Source organism: Staurois parvus, unplaced genomic scaffold (genome assembly GCF_062004578.1).
Source record: "Staurois parvus isolate SC_StPar_1 unplaced genomic scaffold, SC_StPar_1.0 ptg000142l, whole genome shotgun sequence".
In the NCBI taxonomy this organism is placed as follows: Eukaryota; Metazoa; Chordata; class Amphibia; order Anura; family Ranidae; genus Staurois; species Staurois parvus.
This window is the reverse complement of record NW_028317938.1, coordinates 1,742,813-1,768,085: the sequence shown is the minus strand read 5'-3', so window position 1 is coordinate 1,768,085 and position 25,273 is coordinate 1,742,813. Positions and strand designations below refer to the sequence as shown.

General features: G+C 42.5%; 1 protein-coding gene across 1 annotated transcript in view; it reads right to left on the bottom strand.

Annotated features, from left to right (window-relative positions):
- Positions 1-2,112: 2,112 nt before the first annotated feature.
- LEMD2 (LEM domain nuclear envelope protein 2) overlaps positions 2,113-25,273 on the bottom strand; it is a 48,661-nt gene continuing 25,500 nt past the window's right edge. Inside the window, exons 4-9 of the mRNA XM_089673589.1 lie at positions 13,571-13,647; positions 13,412-13,491; positions 13,128-13,270; positions 7,719-7,820; positions 7,508-7,610; positions 2,113-3,127 (exon numbers count right to left, since the gene is read on the bottom strand). Of these exons, the coding sequence (XP_089529715.1) occupies positions 2,944-3,127; positions 7,508-7,610; positions 7,719-7,820; positions 13,128-13,270; positions 13,412-13,491; positions 13,571-13,647 (689 nt within the window). The 3' untranslated portion in view covers positions 2,113-2,943. The remainder of the gene's footprint in view (positions 3,128-7,507; positions 7,611-7,718; positions 7,821-13,127; positions 13,271-13,411; positions 13,492-13,570; positions 13,648-25,273) is intronic.

The following is a 25,273-nucleotide window of genomic DNA, read 5'->3' as shown; positions in this document are numbered from 1 at the left end:
CACAGGATGACACTGCCACCACCATGTTTCACTGTAGGCACCATGCATTTTTCTTTGTAGCCTCACGTTTGCTACACCATACAGTTTTGAAGCCATCAGTTCCAAAAACATTTATATTGGTCTCATCACTCCTGCATACAGAGTCCCAGTAGTTGTCTTCTTTTTCAGCATGGGCCCTGGCAAATTCCATGGCTTTTTTGTGCATGGGCTTTAGGAGAGGCTTTCTTCATGGACGACACCCATGCATGTCATTCCTCTGCAGTGTACGCTGTATTGTGTCACGGGAAAACATCACCCCAGTTTGGCTTTCTACTTCTTTAGTTAACTGCAGTGAACTTGCATGCTGATTTTCTTCATCCCTGCTCATCAGAAGACGCTCCTGTCCAGGTGTTAACTTCCATGGACAGCCTGGACATCTGTGAGATGGTTGCAGTTCCATCCTTGTTAAATTTTGATATCACTTTTGCTACAGTATTCTGACTGATAAGTATAGCTTTGCTGATCTTCTTATAGTCTTCACCTTTCCTGTGTAAAGAAATTATTTTCTCAGGCCTTGTGACATTTCTCTTCCATGTGGTGCCATTGCTGACAACATGAAATGGGAAGGGGTTTTCTTTGTTAAGTAAGAACTTTTATAATCAACTTTCTGCTGGACACCTGTTTAACAAGAATTCAACTACAGGTGAGTCTAACTATGCATTAATCAGAATTTGTCTAAAATGTAGCATTGCTCCTAAGGGCTCATGTACACGGGGCGTTTGGAAAATTCTTCTGAACGATGGAAACTGACTGCTGGAAAACGTAGGTTAAAAAATGTCAGTTTAGCCACGTTTGCATACTGTGTTTATGCGCGATTGCGTTTAGAAGCGTTTTTTAAAGACAACCTCAGGAGACCCTCCCAAATGCCCAGAATGCACTGAAAAATAGTAAAAAATTAACGATTTCAGACATATTGAGAGGAATAGAGGGCAGAAGCAGAGAGAGCAGTATTTGTTAAAATTACCTGTCTTTTCTGGTTGTATTCACTATGGATCCCATCATGAGCATAATGCAGCACGTTCTACCATTTTTTTGCTTCACGCAAAACCTGGAACTGACTGCACCGGTGTACTAGGTCCATTTGAATACATGGAAAACGATTTACATGCATTTCTGGTGATGAAAAAAGGCTCTGGACAGCATCTGGACATGTTCACAGTTAAAAAACGCTTCTAAATGCAAACGCTTATAAATGCGGTTAACCGCGTTTACAAGTATTTGAAACGCCAGTAAAATCTACTCCTGAATACAAGTTTGGTACGTTAAAAAAAAAATGACTAAACTTAACTGCCTGTAAACGACTGTAAATGAAAATGTGTACATGGACATATAGGAAAACAGAGTTCAGGGGCTGCTGAAAAAAACGCTGAACAGCTCCTGAACATCAGTTTAGGAGCTGCAGTGTACAGGAGCCCTAAGACTTTCATTGGGGTGTATTCATTTTTGCAACATGGTCTTGAATGAATTTGCTAGAAAAAATACTTTTTTTGTGTGTGCAAATCAATGGCCTGCATTTGTGGGAGTATTTTGTACTATAGTGTCCCATAGAAAATGTTGATCGGAAAGGAAAGGTTTTCTGAGAAATCTGTTGGGGTGCACTCATTTATGCTGAGCACTGTATATAGGAGAGATTAACCACGGTAGGTGGCATAATTTTTCTCACAACAGGTTTGCTTTATGAGGTTTAACAGTCATCAGTTTGAAGAGCTTTACTTTCTAAACTGCCTTCCGCTCGGCTGGAGGTAAGAAAGCATGTGACAAACAAGTTAAACCATGTATTAGCAAATCTGTTTTTGGATAGCTGGTAATATATTTGTTCCTCAGAGTGAAGTCCATCTTTAAGACCCCCACTTTTGTTGCACTTCATTGAACTTGCTCTGATTTTATCAATCTTTTCATAGGTGGGGTCTAAGCGCTGATTTGACATACAGAGAAGGTGAAATGTGGAAAAAGACCTCCTGCCTACACTAAATTCATTGTTCTCTATCATAATGAACAATCAGGAAAAAAAGAAAGCACAAAATAACCCTTGAAATTATAGCTAATCAACAAACAGGTGCTTCAGGCTGGTACTCAGGATGATAAATTTATTCAGCACAATAAAATACAGCAATGACTAACATGTCAATAATGGTCTTTGTTCTATGTAGTGGTTGGTGTCAAAGAAATGGATTTTCATCACAGAACGTTGGCAAGGCACTGGTTAAATCCAGTGAAGGTATTGTGTTATTCTGTAATAATTGAATTTTATGCCTCTCTGCTGCAGCTTATAAACAACATCTCTGCTGTGCAGGAATAACTGCTGTCCAGAACGAGAGCAGCCAAGCGAGGAGACAGCAAGTGTCTAGATCTCCCATGAGCCCCTGCAAGAACAAATTACAACATCTCATGCACCACCCCTTCACTCCCCCCCCAACCCTCTTCCTACTCATGAAGCAATTACAGTCAAAGAATAGCATATAGCCTTGCAAAAATGTTGGGGATAATAAGCTTTCACAGCATCTATTACCTTATGGGTTACCAAGAATTTGGATAGTGTAATTCTAGATTCAATACAGGTAACAGAACTGCTTGTCGGGCATCCACAAACAGATGTAGGTGAATGCAGATTACAAATATAATGAAAACATTTAACACAATGCACAAAAGAAAACATAAAAGTATAACATCCTGTATGATTTGTACTCCCAATACCAGAAAGCAAAGTGCAAGTCATTCTGCACCACACACACATTTTTATATGTATTGCCACGTATATAAAAAAGTCAGTTAAAGGTGGAAAAGGTGTTCACAATTCCCAGAAACCCATCTTCAGTGCAGGGATGCATAAATCCCAGAAGCCAAATAACTAGTTTGCCATTAAAGAAACAACTTGCTTACACTTGCCATGTCCCAAACTGGCATCTATCTGCCCATTGTAGACAACAAAGTGGGTGAATATCTTTCACTGGGAATGTCATGTCGTGTTTGGGTCCAGCGCCACACAAGCAAATCTGCTCCAGCCACCCGTTGTGATTCTGTACGAAGTCGAGATTCATTATCTTCAATAAATTGCACAGCCCGATCCCAGACTTTTTTTAAAAGTTTCCTAGAAAGATTAATGAAAAAAAAAAAAAAAAAAAGTATTAACATTCTTTCTTAAAAAGTTTGTCATTATATACTGTAAAACACCATAATGTCTTGGCATTTTCTGCTATAAGATATGCTATAACCTGGCGTGGATGAACAGTAGGAGCCAAGTGGTCAAAGCCAAGTGAATTTTTATGTGCAAGCAATATGGTATTTGGGAAGGGAACAAGACAATACTATTCCAAGACACCTCATTAAGCTGTTGGGCAGCTATGAAAACATGCAATACTAACTTGAACCAACAAGAACGGACCTAAAATCATCATTGCCATAAAATACATACCTGGAATTAAGTGTCTGAAACCTACACATTATCAAAATGTGGGATGGAAAAATGATGCATTAAAAGAGAAGCATGGAATGGCTTTTTTTCCAAAAACCATTCTTACCTAGGTGGATGCAACATTGGTCCCCCGCCAGCTCTAAGTGTGAGAACTCAGCGATCACATGACTGTTGATCACAGAGTTCTCACTGTTGCTGTGGGCAGAGAGCAGGGACGACCCACCGCATTCTCTAGGCTATGGAGGGGAAGAAACAGCTGGCTCAGGCTCTCAGCAGATCACTGAGCCATGTGCTGCTCCAGACTAGGGTAGATCCCAACCTTAAAGTGAGAGTGACGTCAGCTGACAGCTGTGGATCACAGGAGTACAGAACCAATTGCACTCCTGTGATCCACAAAAGTACAACCAAAAGAGCTTTGGCTGTACTTCTTTTATCAAAAGCTCTATACACAAAGGCCTGTGTGCCTGCAGATGACTTAGCAGAAGAAATTTTATCTGGGAAAACCTTTTATAATATCTCTCCCTGCAGAATGACCATACCAAAAATCTCAAGCGACGCAGTCGTGCGCTAGAGCGACTATGGCGCAAAAACCAAATCCCAACAAGCGTTCACCCGATATAAATCCGCCTTCCTCACCTACACTTCCTCCCTCCACGCTGCCAAGCAAGCCTACTTTGTAACCCTCATCAATACCCTCTCCTCCAGTCCTCGCCGGCTCTTCTCCACTTTCAACTCCCTGCTCTCTCCGCCCCCACCTCCACCCAGTACCTCACTTACCGCCCACGAGATTGCTAACCACTTCCAAAGCAAGATCGACGCAATTCACAGGGACATCACCACTGCTCAGACTTCTGCCCCACCTAGCATCCCTCACACGAAAACCCCCTCAACACTCCTCTCTTTCAACCTCGCCACTGTCCAGACCTCCACCCCGCCCAACATTCCTCACACTAAAACCCCCTCAACACTCCACTCCTTCGACCCTGCTAGCACTGAAGAGGTCACTAAGGTCTTCTCTGAAGCTCGCCTTACCACCTGCCCCCTTGACCCTGTCCCCACACAACTCCTACGATCACCCTCCTCCTCCATCCTACGCTCCCTCACTCACATCTTTAATCTCTCCCTCTACTGGCGCATTCCCCTCCCCTCAAGCACGCACACGTCACTCCCATACTTAAAAAACCCTCCCTGGATCCCACCGACCTAAACAACCTTAGACCTATCTCCCTGCTGCCATTTACATCCAAACTCCTCGAGTGCCTAGCCTATAATTGCCTAAGCTCCCACCTCACTAACAACCTCCTTGATCCCCTACAATCTGGCTTCCGTCTCCTACACTCCACCGAAACCGCCCTACTCAAACTCATTTACGCCCTGCTAACCTCCAAAGCCAATGGCCACTACTCAGTGCTACTACTCCTTGACCTCTCTGTGGCTTTCGACACGGTCGACCACCCCCTCCTCCTCAAAACACTATACTCTTTTGGCCTCAGACTCCGCTCTCTCCCGATCTATCACAACGCTTCTTCAGTGTTACCTATAACGCTGCCACCTCCCCCTCACTCCCCCTTTCTGTTGGGGTCCCCCAAGGTTCTGTCCTCGGGCCCCTTCTCTTCTCCATCTACACCTCCTCCCTTGGTCAACTGATATACTCCCACGGCTTCAACTACCATCTCTATGCCAATGACACTCAAATCTATCTCTCTACTCCCTGCCTCACCCCTTCAGTCTCTGCCCGAATCACTAGCCTTCTGAACGACTTAGACTGGATGTCATTCCAATTCCTCAAATTAAACCTTGCCAAAACCGAGCTCCTAGTTTTCCCCCCAGCCCGCGCACCCCCCCCCCCCCAACCTCTCCGTCACGACCAACGCCACCATCAGCCCCACCCTAGAAGCCAGAGTACTAGGTGTCATTATAGACTCCAATCTGTCTTTCCAGCCCCAGGTCCAATCGCTGACAAATTCATGCAGACTCCACCTCCGCAACATCGCCAAAATACGCACGTTCCTAACTCCAGAAACTACAAAGCAATTCATTCACTCTCTTATCACGACTTGACTACTGTAACTCCCTCCTCGCCGACCTACCTCAATACAGGCTATCCCCACTTCAGTCTATCCTGAATTCTGCGGCCAGACTCATCCACCTTACTAACAGCTCCGTATCCGCCACCCCCCTCTGCCAATCCGTCCACTGGCTTCCGACTGCCCAACGCATAAAATTCAAATTATTAACATTGACGTACAACACCGACCTGATATCCATCTACCACCCAAAACACACTCTCCGCTCCTCACAAGACCTCCTACTCTCTAGTTCCCTGGTCTCCTCCTCCCATGCCCATCTCCAGGACTTCCCCCATCCTCTGGAACTCACTACCCCAATCCATCACTGTCACCTACCCTCCTCACCTTTAGGCGCACCCTGAAAACCCATCTCTTCAGAGAAGCCTACCCCGCCCTCACCTAATTGCCCATCTCCTCCGCTCTTCCCACCACTCCATCCCCCACAGCTATTTCCTCTTGTACCACTCTCCCCTCCCTCCTAGATTGTAAGCTCCAAGGAGCAAGGCCCTCGGACCCTTCGTGTATTGTATTGTTACTGTGCTGTCTCGTGTACTGTCTCCCATTATAATGTACAGCACTGGACAAACTGTTGACGCTATATAAATACTGTATAATAATAATAATAATAATCTCTCAAGGATAGCAAAAGCAAGAAAATGTGAACGGTTATATTTGCACATACACCTTGCCAAAATATAACAAATGAACGTGGGGTATTAAAAGTACACTAAGTTTCCAATACATAGTTAAAAGAAAAGACAGGTTCGGTTTAAAGATTTAAGCACATATATGTGGCCCCTCAGTGGGTGGGCTTTAACGCCGAGCATTCTCACATATTCGTTCCTAAGTAAACACATTACTGTACTGAGAGCGTGCTCCCAGCACAGTAACGAATGGGTACCAGAAAGTGCCCAATGCATACTAGCAATCGAGAGCTTTCCAATCATGTGACTGCCAATCAGAGCAGTCACATGATCAGAATGCCTGCCTCCACCTCCCAGCATTTAAAACCTCTTAAAGGGCAGGGAGGTGGGAAGGGGTTAAAGGAGAAGTCGACAATTTTAGGGTAGAACATGTAACATGTTCCCACTGCTGCAGCCTCTCCCTGACCCGCCGCAACCTCTACTGACAGTGAGCTAAGGATTTTCTCCCCAATCTCGCTGTCACAATTTAAAAAAAAAAAAAAACGCAGCTGTGCAGGGCTCCACCCACATCCTTCCTTTACAGCATTCTGTGAATGGGAGAACTACAAGTATGAGTTTAACATTGCGTTGACAGCTCTACGTAGTTCATTGTTTATTCCTGTCATGGTGGAACTTCTTGCTCGTATGAGAAAACAGCTTACACTGACAGTCTGCAGGAGTCCTGCAATGCACCCGCGATCTACTGATGTGAAACCTAGCCCTCAGCAGCAAAGGGGGGAGCCCACATGCATAAATTGCTGTAATTAAGCAAGAAACACTCAGGCAGTGAAAAGTTCACTAAATCGATCAGAATGAGGCCTGAGAATTCAGAAGAATCCACTGCTGCAATGGGAGACAACACAGGCATATCCCCCTAGGGTGACAAGTAAAATTTGCCCACACCCCTTCCTATGGTCAAGAATTAAAGCGTTGTGTCCATCAATGAACGCAAGAGAAAAGCTGTTTCTGTGGATCGTTTGTTTTCATACATTGGCTTAACCATGTTTGCCAAATACCTATGCAGGCTTGCTTAGCAGTGCTGCTGGGTGACTGTATTGCTGATCCTGTTATCTCTCTAATTCTACCACACAGGGGTCATTCTTCTTGAAAACAATAGGCTTGAATGACCTAAAAAATGTAGGCCACTTTTATGCATGCCCCTACTAGCTTCAGTGCAAGTGATTTTTTTTTTGCGCTTACTCTCTTCTTGGTCAAATGATGGCATACAAGAGCGCCATTTCCTTTATCTGTGGTAAGAAACCATGCACTTTAATACAAGAACAGTATGGGCTGTTGTTGCTTACTTGTCCTGTGGCATTATGAGCGTATCTCTGACATGTAAGATACCAATGAATGGGTTCTGTTCGATTCTCTGCTGATAGTCTTTGTAGTGATGTTTAACAACATCTTTAAAAATGAGAGAAGAGAAAGAGAAGCAAGAGAGATATTAGTCATCCACATATACTGACATATGCAGTCGCATTGCATTAACAGTACGAGATATTTGATATGTACCAATGATTTTCTCGACCATAGCAAACATCTGTTTTTCCTCCTCTTCTAACTTCCTCCAGTGATAGCGCAAGTAGATCAAAAATAACCAGAGAACAAAGACACCTGATGGAAGAAACACTGGTAAATGTAAAATCAATAGCAGTAGAATTTCAACCAAGCATTATCAGTATTAAAGTGCTGTTGCAGGCCTGGAAAAAAAAATATGCTGCAAAAGAGAAGGCTGGTGTAGGTAGACATTACTTTTGTTTATTCTTTAAGTAATTTTGGAAATCTCATCTCCTGTACAAATTAAAGTCTTACTCCAAATTTCGGTTTGTAATTCCCACACTGGAACATTTTTTAAATCAGAGTATAGCATCAAGTCAATTAAACTCCTGGGATATTGATCTGGTCAGTTAAGTAGCAGAGGGGGTTGTTAATCAGTTTCAGCTGCTTTGGTGTTAATAAATTAACAACAGGTGCACTAGATGGGCAACAATGAGATGACCCCCAAAACAAAAATGGTTTTACAGGTGGAGGCCACTGACATTTTTTTTCCTTCCTCATCTTTTCTGTTTTTCACTAGTTTTGCATTTGGCTAGGGTCAGTGTCACTATGGTAGCATGAGGCGACCTGGACCCTACAGAGGTTGCACAGGGAAGTAAACATAAAAAATGTAAATAAATGTGGTTGCATAAGTGTGCACATCCTCTTAAATAACTGGGGATATAGCAGTGTTCAAAATTAAGCAATCACCTTTAAAATCAAGGTAAATAGGAGTCAGTACACACCTGCCATTTAAATTGCCTCTGATTAACGGCAAATAAAGTTCAGCTGTTCCAGTAGGTCTTTCCTGACATTTTCTTAGTCGCATCCTACAGCAAAAGCAATGATCCACAGAGAGAATTTTCAAAGCAGAGGGATCTCATTGTTAAAAGGCATCAGTCAGGAGAAGTTTACAAAAGAATTTCCAAGACATACCATGGAACACAGGGAACAAAGTCATCAAGTGAAGAAAATATGGCGCAACAGTGACATTACGAAGAACTGGACGTCCCTCCAAAATTGATGAAAAGACAAGAAAACTGGTCTGGGAGGCTGCCCAGAGGTCTTCATCAACATTAAAAGGAGTTGCAGGAATATCTGGCAAGTACTGGCTGTGTGGTACATATGACAACAATCTCCCGTATTCTTCATATGTCTGGGCTATGGGGTAGAGTAGAAAGACGGAAGCCTTTTCTTACAAAGAAAAAACTTCCAAGCCAGGCTAAATTTTGCAAAAACACATCTGAAGTCTCCCAAAAGCATGTGGGAAAATGTGTTATGCTCTGATGAAACCAAGATTGAACTTTTTGGGTACAATTTCAAAAGATATGTTTTGGCGCAAAAACAACACTGCACATCACCAAAAAAACACCATAGCCACAGTGAAGCATGGTGGTGGCAGCATCATGCTTTGGGGCTTTTTTCTTCAGATGGAACTGGGGCCTTAGTCAAGGTAGAGGGAATTATAAAGAGTTCCAAATACCAGTCAATATTGGCACAAAACCTTAAGCGTCTAGCAAAAAGCTGAACATAAAGAGGAACTTCATCTTTCAGCATGACAATGACCCAAAGCATACATCCAAATCAACAAAGGAATGGCCTTACCAGAAGATGATTAAAGTTTTGGAATGGCCTAGCCAGAGCCCAGAACTGAATCAAAAATGTGTCGGGTGATCTGAAGGAGGGCTGTGCATAGGAGATGCCCTCACAATCTGACAGATTTGAACTGTTTTTGCAAGGAAGAGTGGGCAAATATTGCAAAGTCTAGATGTGCCATGCTGACAGACTCATACCCAAAAAGACTGAGTGCTCAAAAGGTGCTTCAACAAAGTATTAGTTTAAGGGTGTGCACACTTATCCAACCATATTATTTTAGTGGTTTATTTTTATTTCCCTCCACCTAAAAGATTTCAGTTTGTTGTTCAACTGATTTGTACGCTTTATAGGTTACATTGAAGGTGGAAAAAGGTCTAAAATGATTTAGCTTTGTCCCATTTTTTTTACATCACAGAAACCTGACATTTTAACAGTGGTGTGTAGACTTTCTTTATCCACTGTAGATATCCAGCATGCTATCGGATTTGTTGTTTGTGTTGTGTGTGTGTGTGTGTGTACACACAGTTGTTTTCAAAATAATAGCAGTCAGACATCACTAACCTGATCAATCACTGTTTTTGGTAGAAATGATATTTCTACATGGCAAATAATTTACTAGCAGGTGTAGTAGAGTAATAGAAATCCAACAGACCCAACAGTCATGACATGCATGCTCCTGACTCTGTGTAATGGAATCACTAATTGAAAGGGGCATGTTCAAAATAATAGCAGTGTAGAGTTCTATTAGTGAGGTCATTCATTCTTTGAAAAACAGGTGGCAATTATTGCCCTTATTTAAGGAAGGAAGGCAGCAAATGTTGTACATGCTGGTTACAGTGCATTTCTCTCTGAAATTCTGAGAAAAATGGGTCGTTCCAGACATTGTTCAGAAGAACAGCGTACCTTGATTAAAAAGTTGATTGGAGAGGGGAAAACATATAAAGAAGTGCAGAAAATGATAGGCTGCTCAGCTAAAATGAACGCAAATGCTTTAAAATGGCAACCAAAACCTAAAAGACGTGGAAGAAAGCGAAAAACTACCATTCGAATGGATAGAATAGCCAAAATGGCAAGGACTCAGCCAACAATCAGCTCCAGGAAGATCAAAGACGGTCTAAAGTTACCTGTGAGTACTGTTACAATTAGAAGACGCCTATGTGAAGCCAAGCTATCTGCAAGAAGCCCCTGCAAAGTCTCACTGTTGAAAAAAAGACATGTGCTGAAGAGGTTACAATTTGCCAAAGAGCACATTGACTGGCCTAAAGAGAAATGGCGCAACATTTTGTAGACTGATGAAAGTAAGATTGTTCTTTTTGGGTCTAGTGGCCGGAGACAGTTTGTCAGACGACCTCCAAACACTGAATTCAAGCCACAGTACACTGTGAAGACAGTGAAGCATGGTTGCACAAGCATCATTATATGGGGATGTTTCTCATACTACGGTGTTGGGCCTATTTATCGCATACCAGGGATCGTGGATCAGTTTGAATACATCAGAATACTTGAAGAGGTCATGCTGCCTTATGCTGAAGAGGAAATGCCCTTTAAATGGGTGTTCCAACAAGACAACGACCCCAAACACACCAGTAAACGTGCAACATCTTGGTTCCAGACCAACAAGATTGACGTTATGGAGTGGCCAGCCCAATCCCCGGATCTTAATACAATAGAATCTTGTGGGGTGACATCAAAAATGCAGTTTCTGATGCAAAACCAAGAAATAGAGAAGAACTGTGGAATGTAGTCCAATCATCCTGGGCTGGAATACCTGTTCACAGGTGCCAGAAGTTGGTTGACTCCATGCAACACAGATATACAGCAGTTGTCAGAAACAGTGCTTATACAACTAAATATTAATTAAGTGATTCAAAGGAAAGCAAAATCTTCAAACATTTTTCAGTTTATATAGTGAATGTTTGAGTTTGTAAAGAAGAATACAAACACTGCTATTTTTTGAACAGTCTAATATTCACTTTTCTTCAATTTTTTTTAGAGGAACAACACAAATTTGATATATTTTTCTTCATGTTTTGATTTGGAATAGAATGTATAGTGTTCCCAATGCATTTATGTTTATGGAAATAAAAGCTATTAGAAGGATTTTGAGCTTTATTCACTTTTTTCAACACACTGCTATTATTTTGAACACAACTGTATATAATATATTATACACACACACTCCTTTTATTCAGGTACCTTTGATCAGCATATCTTAAGTGCTGCAGAAGCGAGATGCCACCCTCTATCATACATCGATAAAACCAGGGTGGGGGATAAAGCCACAGCGCTACAGGAAGTGGGAACTAAAATCTGCATAACTCAATAGGAATTTATGCCATAGGGCTTTTGTTCTGCTGAATCTCACCTGGTGACCTTGCCAGTCAGTGTTCCTGTAGTACAGCAAGAATGCTCACCCACTGCTTTACAATACTCGCTCACAATGGTAGAAGCCTTGCCAAGGCACAGTGCATTCATATTCTCCTTGTTGTGAAAATGCATCATGCTGCCCATCAGTGCCACTTTCTGCCCACAGCGGTTGGCATGCTGGCAAATGTGGCTTGCACTTTATGACCCTGACCTGATGGTGAAGTCATAGCTTGATACTTGGCCAATGCTTCGAACATCGAGGAAGTATGACTTTGGTCACATGACTAAATAAAACCTAAAGAAAGAATGTATTTACAGAAAGGTGTTTTGAACTTGCTATAAGTGTAATGTGGTTACATAATCTAAGTTTTTAAATATTGGACTCAAACTGACAGAAAGCTTTTAAATGAACTAAAATAGGGGGAAAAAAAACTGCTAGGACAGCCAGGTCACATGACCTGTCAAAGTCAAAATGACAGAGCTCAGTGATTGGAGGAGAGCTTTTCTACATCATTAGGCAGAGAGAACTTTGTGGGATACCACATTCCGTATGCTCAATACGTAGAGGATTGCTAATTATAATGGACAGCAGGTAGCGATATCCGCTCTGCTATAAAAGGAGTCCCTCAATGACTGACAGTACCATTTATACAAAACAAAACCGTGAAAGCATCCGCTGCATCATGAGAGATCCTTTTCTTTGTTCAGACCAGCTATCAAATGTTAAAGAGAAGCCACAGAGGCCAAAATATTTAGAGGCAGCAGAGTAGAAAAACAAAAGTAAGCCTTTATTCACAGTAGTAGTACCTTTTAAAATACCATGTGGTTCTGAAATGTTATTGTTTTATTACAAATCGTGTTTAGAGGAGCTGTTCTTTTAATACTTGACAATATTACAACTTTTAAATTAAAAGAGCCAGCCACCAGAGCCCTGTAAACGTAGTATGGAACACAAATACTTAAAAGGAGAAGTGGATCACAAGAGTGCAGTTCGTTCTGTGACCCATTTCAGCAGACAGCGGGCTGAAGCCGCTGTCGGCTGACGTCACTCAGCCGGTCCAGACTGGGGAAAGACCCCAAATTCAAAGAGTCTGGAGCGGCACCTGGCTCAACCTCTCAGTGAGACACAGAGCCTGAGCCAGCCGCTCTCTCCCCCTCCACAGCCCAACGCTCCAGTGACCGCTGGGAGGAGCAGCGCAGACAACAGTGACTGACAGTCACTGCTCTCTGCCCAGAGCAGCTGTGAGAGCTCAGCAGTCAGGTGATTGCAGAGTTCTCACACTTAGAGCCAGCAGGGGACCGATGCTGCATCCACCTAAGTATAACTGGGGGGAAAAAAATGAAATCCACACTTCTCTTTTAATCCACCAGATTAAATAGGGACAAATAAAATAACTGTACACATAATAAAGAACTTCCTACCAAAAAGGGCCAGGAAAAGGTTAGAAATGGCTGTGTAAAGCGCATTTGTCAGTCGGCAAGTAATTCCAAGATGTGGCCGTGAAGACTCAACACAGGAGACGAGGAAGCTTGTGCTGACAATCTCACCATCTTCGCCTTTTGCCCTGAAAGATGCATGCATGGTCTCAAGTTAGTCTTAGAAACAACATTTGATATTGTAATTTGTATTGCTTGTTCCTTCCTATCAGATATAAAGAAAGTGACCAGAAGTATAAATATTAGCAGCAGTATGCAGTCTGACTCACCATATTCCTAAATGTTCATCCCTGTTCAGCAGCCAATCTAGAGCCGAATCAAATTTCTCTGGTGCATGGTCAAAAGCATTCTATAAAGGATATGCAACATTATAAGGTTAAGCCTTCAAAATCCAATGACTCATGACAACATGACAAGTCTTCACTTACCATTACATGTTCCTTTGCTCTCTTAATTGGTATACACTTGCTTTGCAAACCGGAAGGATTTCCACACTCAAAGCTACCTAATTTGATAAAAGAAGAAATGCAGGGCTTAATGGGACTTAAAAACAGAAGTAATAAAAAAATGATGACAAGAAACTCTGTATATCTCTTCTCTCTTTTTTTTTTCTGTTTTTTGAACAGTGTACAGAGAAAGGTATTTGCACAGTTCTCTGCCAGGACAAAAGTGACCCCTGAGCAATGGCAGGGAGTTGCATCATCCCAGAGCAGCCAAAAATTCAGAGCCAGGAAGACCAGGAGAATGTGGGTGGCACTGACCCTGCAACACTGGAAGGGATTGCTTGCTAGGTAATATGCAAATATGGCAATAAGCTCCTGGCAGCCCAAAATTTTCCTTTTGTTGTGGCGGTTTACTTCCGCTTCAGAATGGTGCTGCTTCTCTACAATATATTAAATCAGACCATTTGTGTAAAACAAAACGGTTTTGCATTCACGTTTAAGATGCATACATTAAAGCAATTACAATAATGTTAAATCATTGAAAGGTACTTTATATTTAAGTTCACTTTCCACCACTGTGACTACGTTACCAACCCTTTCTGAACACTTAAAGTGACACTGTCTGTTGCCAATAAGTCCAGAAAAAGGAAGTAGAATGCCTAAAACACTTACCTCTGTGGCTGGTGGTGTCTTGGATCTTCACTGTCTTCAGGAGTTACAGCCAACAAAGAACCATCTGTATTTGTTATACTTCTGGGTTTGTCAGATGCCTATGCCCCCCAACTGTGTGCTGTGGTTCCAACAGCAAGGGGTGACCAGACATCCACCACACTTGGATAGAGTGTAAGAATTAGAAGATTTTTCACTGGTTGTAGCTTCTTAAGAAAAAAAATGCAACGAAAGTTTTGGTTGTGCCAGTGCAGTACTGATTTTGTGGTACGGTAAGATTCAGTAAGGATATTGATTTTGTGTCTAAGTAAGGGGAAAGGGTGAGCAATGTTAAAGATGGCTGCTGAGAAAGGAGGGATAACACAAGGGACCTGACCTAGGGAAGCACAAATGTATGAAATCTGGCCCTTAACACAATGGTGACTTGGAGATCGGCAAAAGGACTCAGCGAGAACTGTGGGGGACCCGTGATATGAATGCTCTTTGAAATGTTGGCTCCCTGCAGACTTTGGAGGAAGATTTCTGCTCAATGGAGCAGCAGTCTGGCACCACAGGTAGCAGTAAAGGTATTTACATACTCATTTTACAGACATGCCTTTTTGTAAATATATTTACTAACAACAGGGTCACTTGAAGCATACTTCATGTGAGCGAGAAAGAAATTTATTAATCAACAAGTTTATATTGCACTGGAGTTAATACCCTAAGTAAATGTAAAAATAGAAACAGTGCACTGGATAATGCAGATTAAACCACATTAATCTTCATTAAAAGTGACACTGTACAGAGGGGTGTGGCCAAGATGGCAACCTGAGCGGCTGCATGTTTCAGCGCTCAGCCCAATCTTGAGCTGTGGTGTCCTTGTACCCTGATGCCTCACCGACCCTCCAGGAAGCTGAAAAGGGTGCGCAGAGTGGAAGAATCAGACAGTCTTCGTGGAGAAGTTGTTGCGCTCTTTACTGCCAATGGCTCCGTTTTCTCCCTTCTTCACCGTGAAGAGGGTGCATCACATCCTCCCTCCCACCCCCCTCGGCACCACGATTATAAAGCTACTAAATTTCCGGGACAGAGATTAAAGTTTTCTGTGCTGCCACGGCTGGAGGTGACCTCGCCAGAATGGCAAGCTACTCACATTACCTGACTACTTGGTGGAAACGTAGAAGCTACGAAAGTAATTCGACTGGGTAAAGGCAACCATGTGAGTCCTGTTTCCTGCTCACCTAAGGGTCCAAGACCAGGAGTCAGTCCACTTACCTCCTCACCGCTGACTGAGTGACTGACTCTTCTTTGCACATTTTGTGGATTTGTGGATGAACCTGTGGCAGCCCTGTCTACTGTACTGCCCAGGAAAATCCATGTTTCCCTATTATTCCAGCATGTTTACAGAAGTCTGTTAATAGTTAACTCTCCATGAGCTTGTCCTAGTGGCTCACACCCCCGTTTCTTTTCTTGTCTCTATTGAGAGTTTTATGGACTCAAGCTTTCCATTGTTTGGTTGAAAATGCAGGGTGGGGGGGATAGTGGTAAATGTATAAGAAAGAAGAGAGATGCCTTCTAAGTGCAGTATATAAACACAATTTAATAAGCCACTGTTTAAAAAAAACTCAATAGTGATAGGTAAAAAAAGCCCATCAATTAGAGATAGTCTCCAGGTATGCCGCCATCATCCACATCCTGCAGACGTCCGTCCAACTGCCATGGGACCACCGTGGGTGGTAGGAGAGTCTCAGAACGCCACCACCGGAAGTGTCTGACCAGGTGTCAGGCGAGTTTGCAGGCCAATTAAGCACAGTAATCCCACGGTCATTGAACCAGGTTTTGGTGCTTTTGGCAGTGTTGGCTGGTGCCAAGTCCTGCTGGAAAATGAAGTCAGCATCCCCATAAAGCTCGTCTGTGGAAGGAAGCATGAAGTGCTCCAAAATCTCCTGGTAGACGGCTGCGTTGACCCTGGACTTAATGAAGCACAGTTGACCAACACCAGCAGATGACATGTCTCCCCAATCAACACAGACTGTGGAAACTTCACACTGGACTTCAAGCATCTTGCAGTGTGTGCCTCTCCATTCTTCCTCCATACTCTGGGTCTTTGGTTTCCAAATGAAATGCAAAAGTTGCTCTCATCAGAAAAGAGGACTTTGGACCCCTGAGCAACAGACCAGGTCTGTTTTTCTTTAGCCCAGGTAAGACATTTCTGATGATGTTTGTTGTTCAGGAGCGGCTTGACAAGAATTTGAAGCCCATGTCCAGGATCGACCTGTGTGTGGTGGCTCTTGATGTACTGACTCCAGCCTCAGTCCACTCCTTGTGAAAGTCCCCAACACTTTTGAATGGCCTTTTCCTGACAATCCTCTCCAGGCTGCGGTCATCCCTGCTGCTTGTGCACCTTTTTCTTCCACATAACTTTCTACTAATGTGCTTTAATACAGCACTTTGGGAACATCCAACTTCTTTTGCAATTACCTTTTGAGGCTTTCCCTCCTTATGGAGGGTGTCAATGATGGTTTTCTGCACAACTGTCAGGTCAGCAGTCTTTCCCATGATTGTGATTCCTACTGAACCAGACTGAGAGACCATTTAAAGGCTCAGGAACCCTTTGCAGGTGTTATGGCTTAATTAGCTGATTAGAGTGGGACACTTTGAGCCTAGAATATTGCACCCTTCCACAATATTCTAGTTTTCTGAGATTGTGGATTTGGGGTTTCCATGAGCTGTAAGCCATAATCATCACAATTATGACAAATCACAGCTTGAACTATCTTGCTTTGCATGTAATGAGTCTATCTCATATTAGTTTCACCTTTTAAATTGCATTACTGAAATAAATGAACTTTTGCACGATATTCAAATTTTTTGAGTTTCACCTTTACATACATACATACATACACGTGTCTGTACACACGTGCATAAAATCCATAGCTACGTACTGGAGTGTGTGTGTGTGTGTATGTATATATATATATATATATATATATATATATATATATATATATATATATATATATATATATATATATAATTTTTATTTAATGAAGATCTTAAAAAGGTCCTCTATGGGACTAAACAACCATGGATATTAGGTGGGATTGGAGATTCTTGGAATTAATAAAGTAAAATTATCAAAAAAAAAATTGAAAATAATTATGTTAATTTATAATAAAGTGTGGATCCCTAGCTCGTCATTAAGGCCCCCTGGGGTAAGGGTCCCCAAAGTGTCGATCCAAATGGTCTCCCATTGGCACAAACGTTTAAAACGTTTCTCGTTTGATGGTACTGGTTTTACCAGTTTTGTAAATAAACATTACCATTTTATATATATGTGTAGTCTTTATCGATTACCGGTAAGTCACCCTTGATCACCCATTATTCTCTTTTCACTATGTTTCACTTTTGGGTTGGTGACCCACTGATAAGCCTAAGGCCCACATTTATAGATATTTTTCTGAGAAGTTGGAGGCAGCTCATGGTGACCAATACTGAGACAGCCTTCTATTTTCTGAATAGGCCAAACCAAGAAGTTTTTATTACAATCTGCCCAGAGGGTATTTGAATATGATGACAAGAATGGGAAGCTGTTGGCCTGGTTGGCTCAGGTGCAGTTTGCTTCTACGCATGTTGGGAGTATTTAGGACACGACGGGTCAAGTTTTGACTTTTTTTTTTTTTTAATTTAAATATTTATTGGTTTTTCATGTTATTACAGAAAATTTCATAAAAAGAAACACAATACATTTAAGTAGTCTTAACATTTCTATTTTACCCCTTCTAATAACTCTTTTCTTGCCCTCCCCTCCCCCCCCCCTTATTCCCCTCCCCCCTCTCCCTCCCACCCCTCTGCAAGTTCACCAATCTCACGAGGCCCAATCACTTTAAATAACTTCCTAATTTAAGATTTTCTATATTTCTCCTTCACTTCTGATTTTTCCCATTTTTCCCATCTCGAATAGTATGTTCCCAGCCTATCTTCCTGCATATAGTAAGATTTTTCCATTCTACTGATCTGATTTACTCTGTTGATCCAGTCTTCCTCCTTCGGCACCTCTGTTTTCTGCCAGAACTTGGGTATCACCCTTTTGCAGCATTTAAATAATACCATACGCCTGATTCTTTATATTTATTTACTGTTATCTCAACGTTATGTAAAAGACACATCGTTGGGTCTAACCCTATGTCATTTCCAGTTATTATTTCTATCAATTTAAGTATTGTTTTCCAAAAAGCCTGAATTTTCGGACATTGCCACCACATGTGAAACACCGTGCCTATCTCTCCACATCCTCTCCAGCACATTTTTGAATTCTCCCCACTCATCCTGTGCTCAATACTCGGTGTAATGTGCCATCGTGTCAAACATTTATAGTTAACCTCCACTTCTCTCATACTAATGTTCTCGTGTGTCAATCTAAATATCTTTTTCTGTTGATCCTCATCTAACACCACCTCCATATCTCTTTCCCACTTCGTTATAAAAATTAACTTTGTGTCTGTGTCTAATTCTGTGAGTATTCTATAAATTTTTGCAATACCATGTTTCCCATCTCTACGTGTTTCTAACAGCCTTTCAAACATATTCCACTCCTTCTTTAATCTCAAGGGTTTTGGTAATTTCCCAATAAAACATTTTAGTTGGTAATATTTCCACTCATCTATTCTAATAAAAATATCTCCCTTCTTCTCTTTAAGTTCTTTAAATGATCTCAATTTCCCCTCTACCAGTACATCTCTCAGTTGGACATCTTCCCTCTCAAACCATCTCCCTGATATCTCATCCTTTCCTGGGGGGAAGTAATCAGTATTTGCAAGAGGCATTAATATAGAGTTGAATTCCCATTTCATATTTTTGTGTAAATTATCCCATACCCTTAAAACATTTAAAGTGTAATTACTTGTGTTTTCATTAATTTTTCTAGAATGTGCTGGAATCCATATCATCTTACTCAAACTAATCCCACTCAGTGCATTTTCAATTTTTACCCAACTCTTCCCCTTCTGGTTAAATGTCCAATCATAAATTCTTGCTAAAATTACTGCTTTATAATATCTCTTGACGTCGGGTAGTCCCATTCCCCCTTTTTCTTTAGTCCTACTCAGTATTTCATATGATATTCTTGGTTTTTTATTCCTCCAAATATATCTTGTTAACATTTTTTTTATTATCTTAAAAAAAGACTCTGGGAGTTTAATCGGAACCATTTGGAATCTATACAGTATTTTAGGTATAATTACCATTTTAACTAGGTTTATACGTCCTATCCATGATGGGTTTCCTCCTAATATTTTCAATTCTTCCTTAGTCTCATTTATTAAGGAAATATAGTTTAATCTATACAGTTGTTTGTAAGAGATAGCGAGTTTTATCCCTAGGTATTTTAAATCTTTTTCTCTCCATATAAAGGGGAATTCTTTTTGTAACTTTTCCTTTTCACTCTTTAATATATTGATGTTCAGGATCTCTGTTTTTGTTGGATTAATTTTTAAGTTTTATAGTTCCCCATACTCCTTCAAAAATTTCATTATATTTGGTAATGTTATTCGGGGGTTACCTACATAGAATAATAGGTCATCTGCATAGGCCGCTACTTTGTGTTCTATATTTTCGATCTGGATTCCCTTTACCGCACCACTGTTCCTTATCATTGACAACAGGGGTTCCAATGACAAAACATATAGCAGGGGGGACAGAGGACAGCCCTGTCTTGTTCCATTGGACATCCCTATGGATTCCGATCTCTCTCCATTTACCGTAATAATTGCGGTGGGTTCCCTGTATAGTTTACCTATCCACTCACGCATTCTCTCTCCAATCCCCAACACTTCTAGGTTGTCCATCATGAAGCCCCAGTTCACTCTATCGAACGCCTTCTCGGCATCAATCGACAACAGCACCACCGGGGCTTTCCCTTTTCTACTTTTCTGGATTAGCATCAGAGTTCTCAACCCGTTGTCCCTACCCTCTCTCCCTGGGACAAAACCCACCTGGTCTCCATGGATCCATTCTGGCATTAGATCTTTCAGCCTATTTGCTAGGACCTTTGCGTACAACTTAGTATCGGTGTTCAATAATGAAATTGGTCTATAGCTGGAACACTGAGAGGGGTCTTTTCCTTCCTTATGAATGAGTACAACATGGGCCTGAAGAGATTCTCTTCTACCCTCCATCCCTCCTCCCAAATCGTTCATATACTTCTTTAACTTAGGTAACAATATTTCACTATATTTTTTATAGTAATTAACTGTGTACCCATCTGGTCCTGGGCTTTTTCCACCCCCCGTACTTCTTAGTGCTGTTTTTATTTCATCTTGGGAAATTTCCGCATCTAGGGCATTCAGTTGTACCTCACTTAACTTTGGTAATTCTGCGTTTTTTAAATAGTTATTCCTTTTTTCTTTAATATCCTCTCCAGTTTCTTTTGACGAGCTTTGGGGTCTAATATTATACAACTTTCTATAGTATTCCGTAAAGACTTTAATAATCTCCTTAGTTGAGTAAACCAACTCCCCGTTAGGGTTTTTTATCTTTTCTATGTAATTTCTATTTTTCTTTTTATTCAGAGCTCTCATTAAGTATTTTCCTGGTCTGTCTCCCCATCTATATCTTTCACTTAATACCTTATTATATACTCTTCTCCTTTCCTCTTCCATCAATCTCTCTAGCTCATCTTTTTTATTCATTAACTTCTGTTTTGTATCTCTTGTTATTTTCTTCTTTTGTATCTGCTCCAAGTCCATGATTTCTTTTAGGAGCCCACTGACCCTCTCTCTTCTTTCTCTTTTCTTCCTTGCTCCCATCGCAATCAGGATTCCTCTTATATATGCCTTGTGACTTTCCCATACTGTAGCTGTCGATACTTCCTCTGTCTCATTCTCCTTAAAATATACCTCAATCTCTTCCCCAATCTTCTGAGCTATATCTTTGTCCAAGAGAAGGGCCTCATTTAGTCTCCATCCTAGGCCTCCCGTCCACCGTCTCCCCCATCCCATTTTCATAATGACAGGGGCATGGTCCGAGAATGTACTCATCTCTATTTCTATTTTAACCAACAGTTCTATAAGTTGGTGATCTATTAGGATATAGTCCAGTCTCGAATATATCTCATGTGCATTGGAGAAGAAGGTATAGTCTCTGTCTTTCATATGCATAATTCTCCAGGTGTCCACAAGTTGGTACTCGTGGATCGCTTTTTTCAAAGCTCTCAGAGACCTACCACCTTCTCTCTGCACAGGGGAGGTTGTATCTTTTTGTGGATCCATACAGAGATTTAAATCTCCTGCTACTATCAAACGCCCTTTTTTAAAGTCTATCAATTTTTTCAGCAGACCCTTCAAATAGATCTCCGGCTTTTTGTTGGGGCAATATATATTGGCTAACGTGCACTCGATTCCCTGTAATTTGCCTTTCAAGAACAAGAACCTCCCCTCTGGATCGGTCTTTCTATCCTCCAACTCAAATCTCATGTTCTTTGCCAACCCTATTGCCACCCCTTTTGCTCTTTTAATTGGAGAGTCAGCGTAATACCATGTTGGAAAATATTTAGATTTTAATTTTACATTTGACTATCTCAAAATGTGTTTCTTGTAAAAATACCACTGATGTTGCCCTATGATGTAACTCTTTAAACAACTTAAATCTTTTCCCAGGGGAGTTCAACCCGTTCACATTATATGTTATAAACTGTATTTCTTCCATCCTACTTTGTTCTGTCTATCTCTCCTCTAACTCGCCTCCTCCTCTTAGATCCTTCTATCTTGCAGAATATTAACCCAACCTCCCCTCCCCCCGCTCTCTCCCACCCAACCCCCCTCACCCACCACCACCCCCCAATCCCCATCTCACCCCCCCGCCTCCACCCCCCCTCTCTCTTTTTTCCCCTACCCATTTTTAGGCTTGTAATCTGCCTACAAATCATTTGTGGATACGGTTCCACGATTGATTTAAAATTTTTGGGCGTAAGCTCCGCCCATGGACGGCTACCCCTTCTCCGGCCTCCCCAGATCCCCTTTATCAACTGGGCTCGAGAATAACCTTTACTCCACCCCCTTAACCAGAGCTTCCTTAAGGACTTCCACATTGACAGGGGTGGGGTAGGGGGGATGGGAGAGTAAGAGAAAAAAAAAAAAAAGGAAAAACATATTTTTTACCTAAGTCACCCTCCCTTCTCTCACCAACCCCAAGACCTCCCTCCTCCTCCCCCCCACCCGCTGCCAGTCCTCTTTTCTTGTGTCAACCGTAGCTTCCTTTTCTTCTTCTTTTTCTTCCCAGCCAGCTATCTCCAATCTTTGCAAGTCCAGTCTATCACAAAAGTCTCTCAGATCTTCCGGGGATCTCAGATAAGCTGTAACCCCATTTTTCCACCCAATTAAAGATGCTGAATTACCCCATCTATACTGCACATTCTGCTTTCTCATTTGCTCCAACAGGGGTCTCAGGGATCTCCTCCTCCATAGAGTCTCTGATGTTAAATCCGCATAAATTTGGATAGTCAAGTCGCCATATTTAATTAATGATCTTCCTTTGATCTTCCATATCTCATCCTTGACCCCAAATTTTTGGAACTGAACAATTACTCTCGGTCTTTCTTTCTCAGTAGCTTGTTGGAAATTTCCTGTTCTGAACACTCCATCTAGTTTAATCCCGTCTGTTTCAGGTCTGTCTCTTATGGAGTTTAAAATTTTATTTACTAATTCATATAGTGTTCCCCCTTTTACAGACTCTGGAATTCCTCGTACTCTAAGGTTACTCCTTCTTTCTTTATTTCTTGCACTTCCATCCTATAGAGCAGTTTTTTCTGAGTTTTCTCTAGATGGGCTGTTTTTTTCCTTAGATTATCTATGGTTTGGGCCTGGGTTTTAACTTTCTCCTCTGTTTCTTCCATTCTCAATAGCAAATGCCCTAAATCGTTTCGAATAGCTGTCATTTCATGTTTTATCGTTTTCTCCAGACTTTGAAACATTTCTATCATCTCCTTATTTGGTACTTGTAGTTCACCATCAAGATCTTGTTTCCCCAAGCCATCCGCTATTTGTTGGTTACAGGAGCTATTCATATCCAGTGATAATCTAGGACTATTTCCTGAGCTAGTGTCCATTTCCCCTTTTGCGCTTGCGCCTTGGGCCCTTTCTGGCGTAATATGTCCATGTGATGTAAACTTCCTTATCGTGCTTGTTTGAGACCCTTTGAGCCCTGCTCCCTTGGGACCTTTATTCTTCATATCCTCTATATGTCTTTTCTCTTCTATATTCTCTGGATGGGATTATACCGCTCCTTTGTGATTTGTGGACCTGATATACTTGTTATTTTTTCCTTATTTTTTGTTCTCCTGAAGCACCTAGGGCTCTTCTCTTGTTCTCTTCTAGACCCAGAGAAACCTCCCCTCACCTCCTTGGCCCCTTTGTCCCTAATTTCACTTAGGGATCTACTACGCCATAAGCCCCCATCAGCTCTCACTCACCCCGACAGAGGCTCCAGGCTTGAGTGGGGATCCTTCACAGCAGCTCAGCTCAGTCCTGGGGGGGATTCCTCTGGATCTCCGACACTATGCTTCACTTTTTCCATCTGAATTTCGCCCCAGGGACACAGGGTGGTTCTCCTGGTATTCCCGGGTCTCCCTGGTCCAGGATCAATCAGCCGGCCGAGGGTAGTAGTCAGCAGTAAGCCGGGGGTAGCGAGCCACAAAAAAAAAAAAAAAAAAAAAAAAAAGCCGGTAACAGCGGAGCGGCAGCTCCCTGTCACATCAGGACGCCGGCCGGTCTTCTCTTTCCCCCCAGAGATCCTCCGCGGCTGGTCACGTGTTTCCTCCACATCACCTCACTTCCCAGCCGCTTGGATCTCTCTCTCTTTACGAAGCGCCGGGGGAACCGGCGCGTCTCTGCAGCCTCCGTCCCACGGCCATCTCCGGCTCTCCGGGCCCAGCTCCACGGCCCTCCAGACTCCGGTGAGACGGTTTCTACAACGGGTCACTGGGGAGGTCGGGAAGCAGGAGCTAGCAGCAAGCTAGAGCCACTCGCTCCCCACAGCCGCCATGTTCAGGCTCCTGGGTCAAGTTTTGACTTCACCTAAATTAATTAATCTTTGTTTTCCAGACTTTTCAGGAGTTATACTCTATGGCCCAATTCATTTCTTCCGAGCTCCTCACATTCTCGCACCAGTTGCCCCACCCAACCCCACCTCTAATTCTGCCTCTAAACACCTAAATTATCTCATGAAATGACACTGTTAAACAACTTTAACAATATTAACATAAAGCAATGTAAATATCCCCTCCACCCCATGCCCTCCTGCACCTCCATCCCATGTCCTTCTTTAGTCCCCCCCCCCCCATCCCATGTCCTCCTCCTTTCTCCAGTCCCCCCCCCCCCCATCCCATGTCAGCCTCCTTTCTCCAGTCCCATCCCCCCCCATCCCATGTCAGCCTCCTTTCTCCAGTCCCATCCCATGTCAGCCTCCTTTCTCCAGTCCCATCCCATGTCAGCCTCCTTTCTCCAGTCCCATCCCATGTCAGCCTCCTTTCTCCAGTCCCATCCCATGTCAGCCTCCTTTCTCCAGTCCCATCCCATGTCAGCCTCCTTTCTCCAGTCCCATCCCATGTCAGCCTCCTTTCTCCAGTCCCATCCCATGTCAGCCTCCTTTCTCCAGTCCCATCCCATGTCAGCCTCCTTTCTCCAGTCCCATCCCATGTCAGCCTCCTTTCTCCAGTCCCATCCCATGTCAGCCTCCTTTCTCCAGTCCCATCCCATGTCAGCCTCCTTTCTCCAGTCCCATCCCATGTCAGCCTCCTTTCTCCAGTCCCATCCCATGTCAGCCTCCTTTCTCCAGTCCCATCCCATGTCAGCCTCCTTTCTCCAGTCCCATCCCATGTCAGCCTTTCTCCAGTCCCATCTCCCTCATCACATGTCCTCCTCCTTTATCCAGTCCCCGACCCCCCCATTCCATGTCTTCCCCCTCTCTCCAGTCCCCCCCCCATCCCATGTCTTCCTCCTTTCTCCAGTCCCATCCCATGTCAGCCTCCTTTCTTCAGTCCCATCC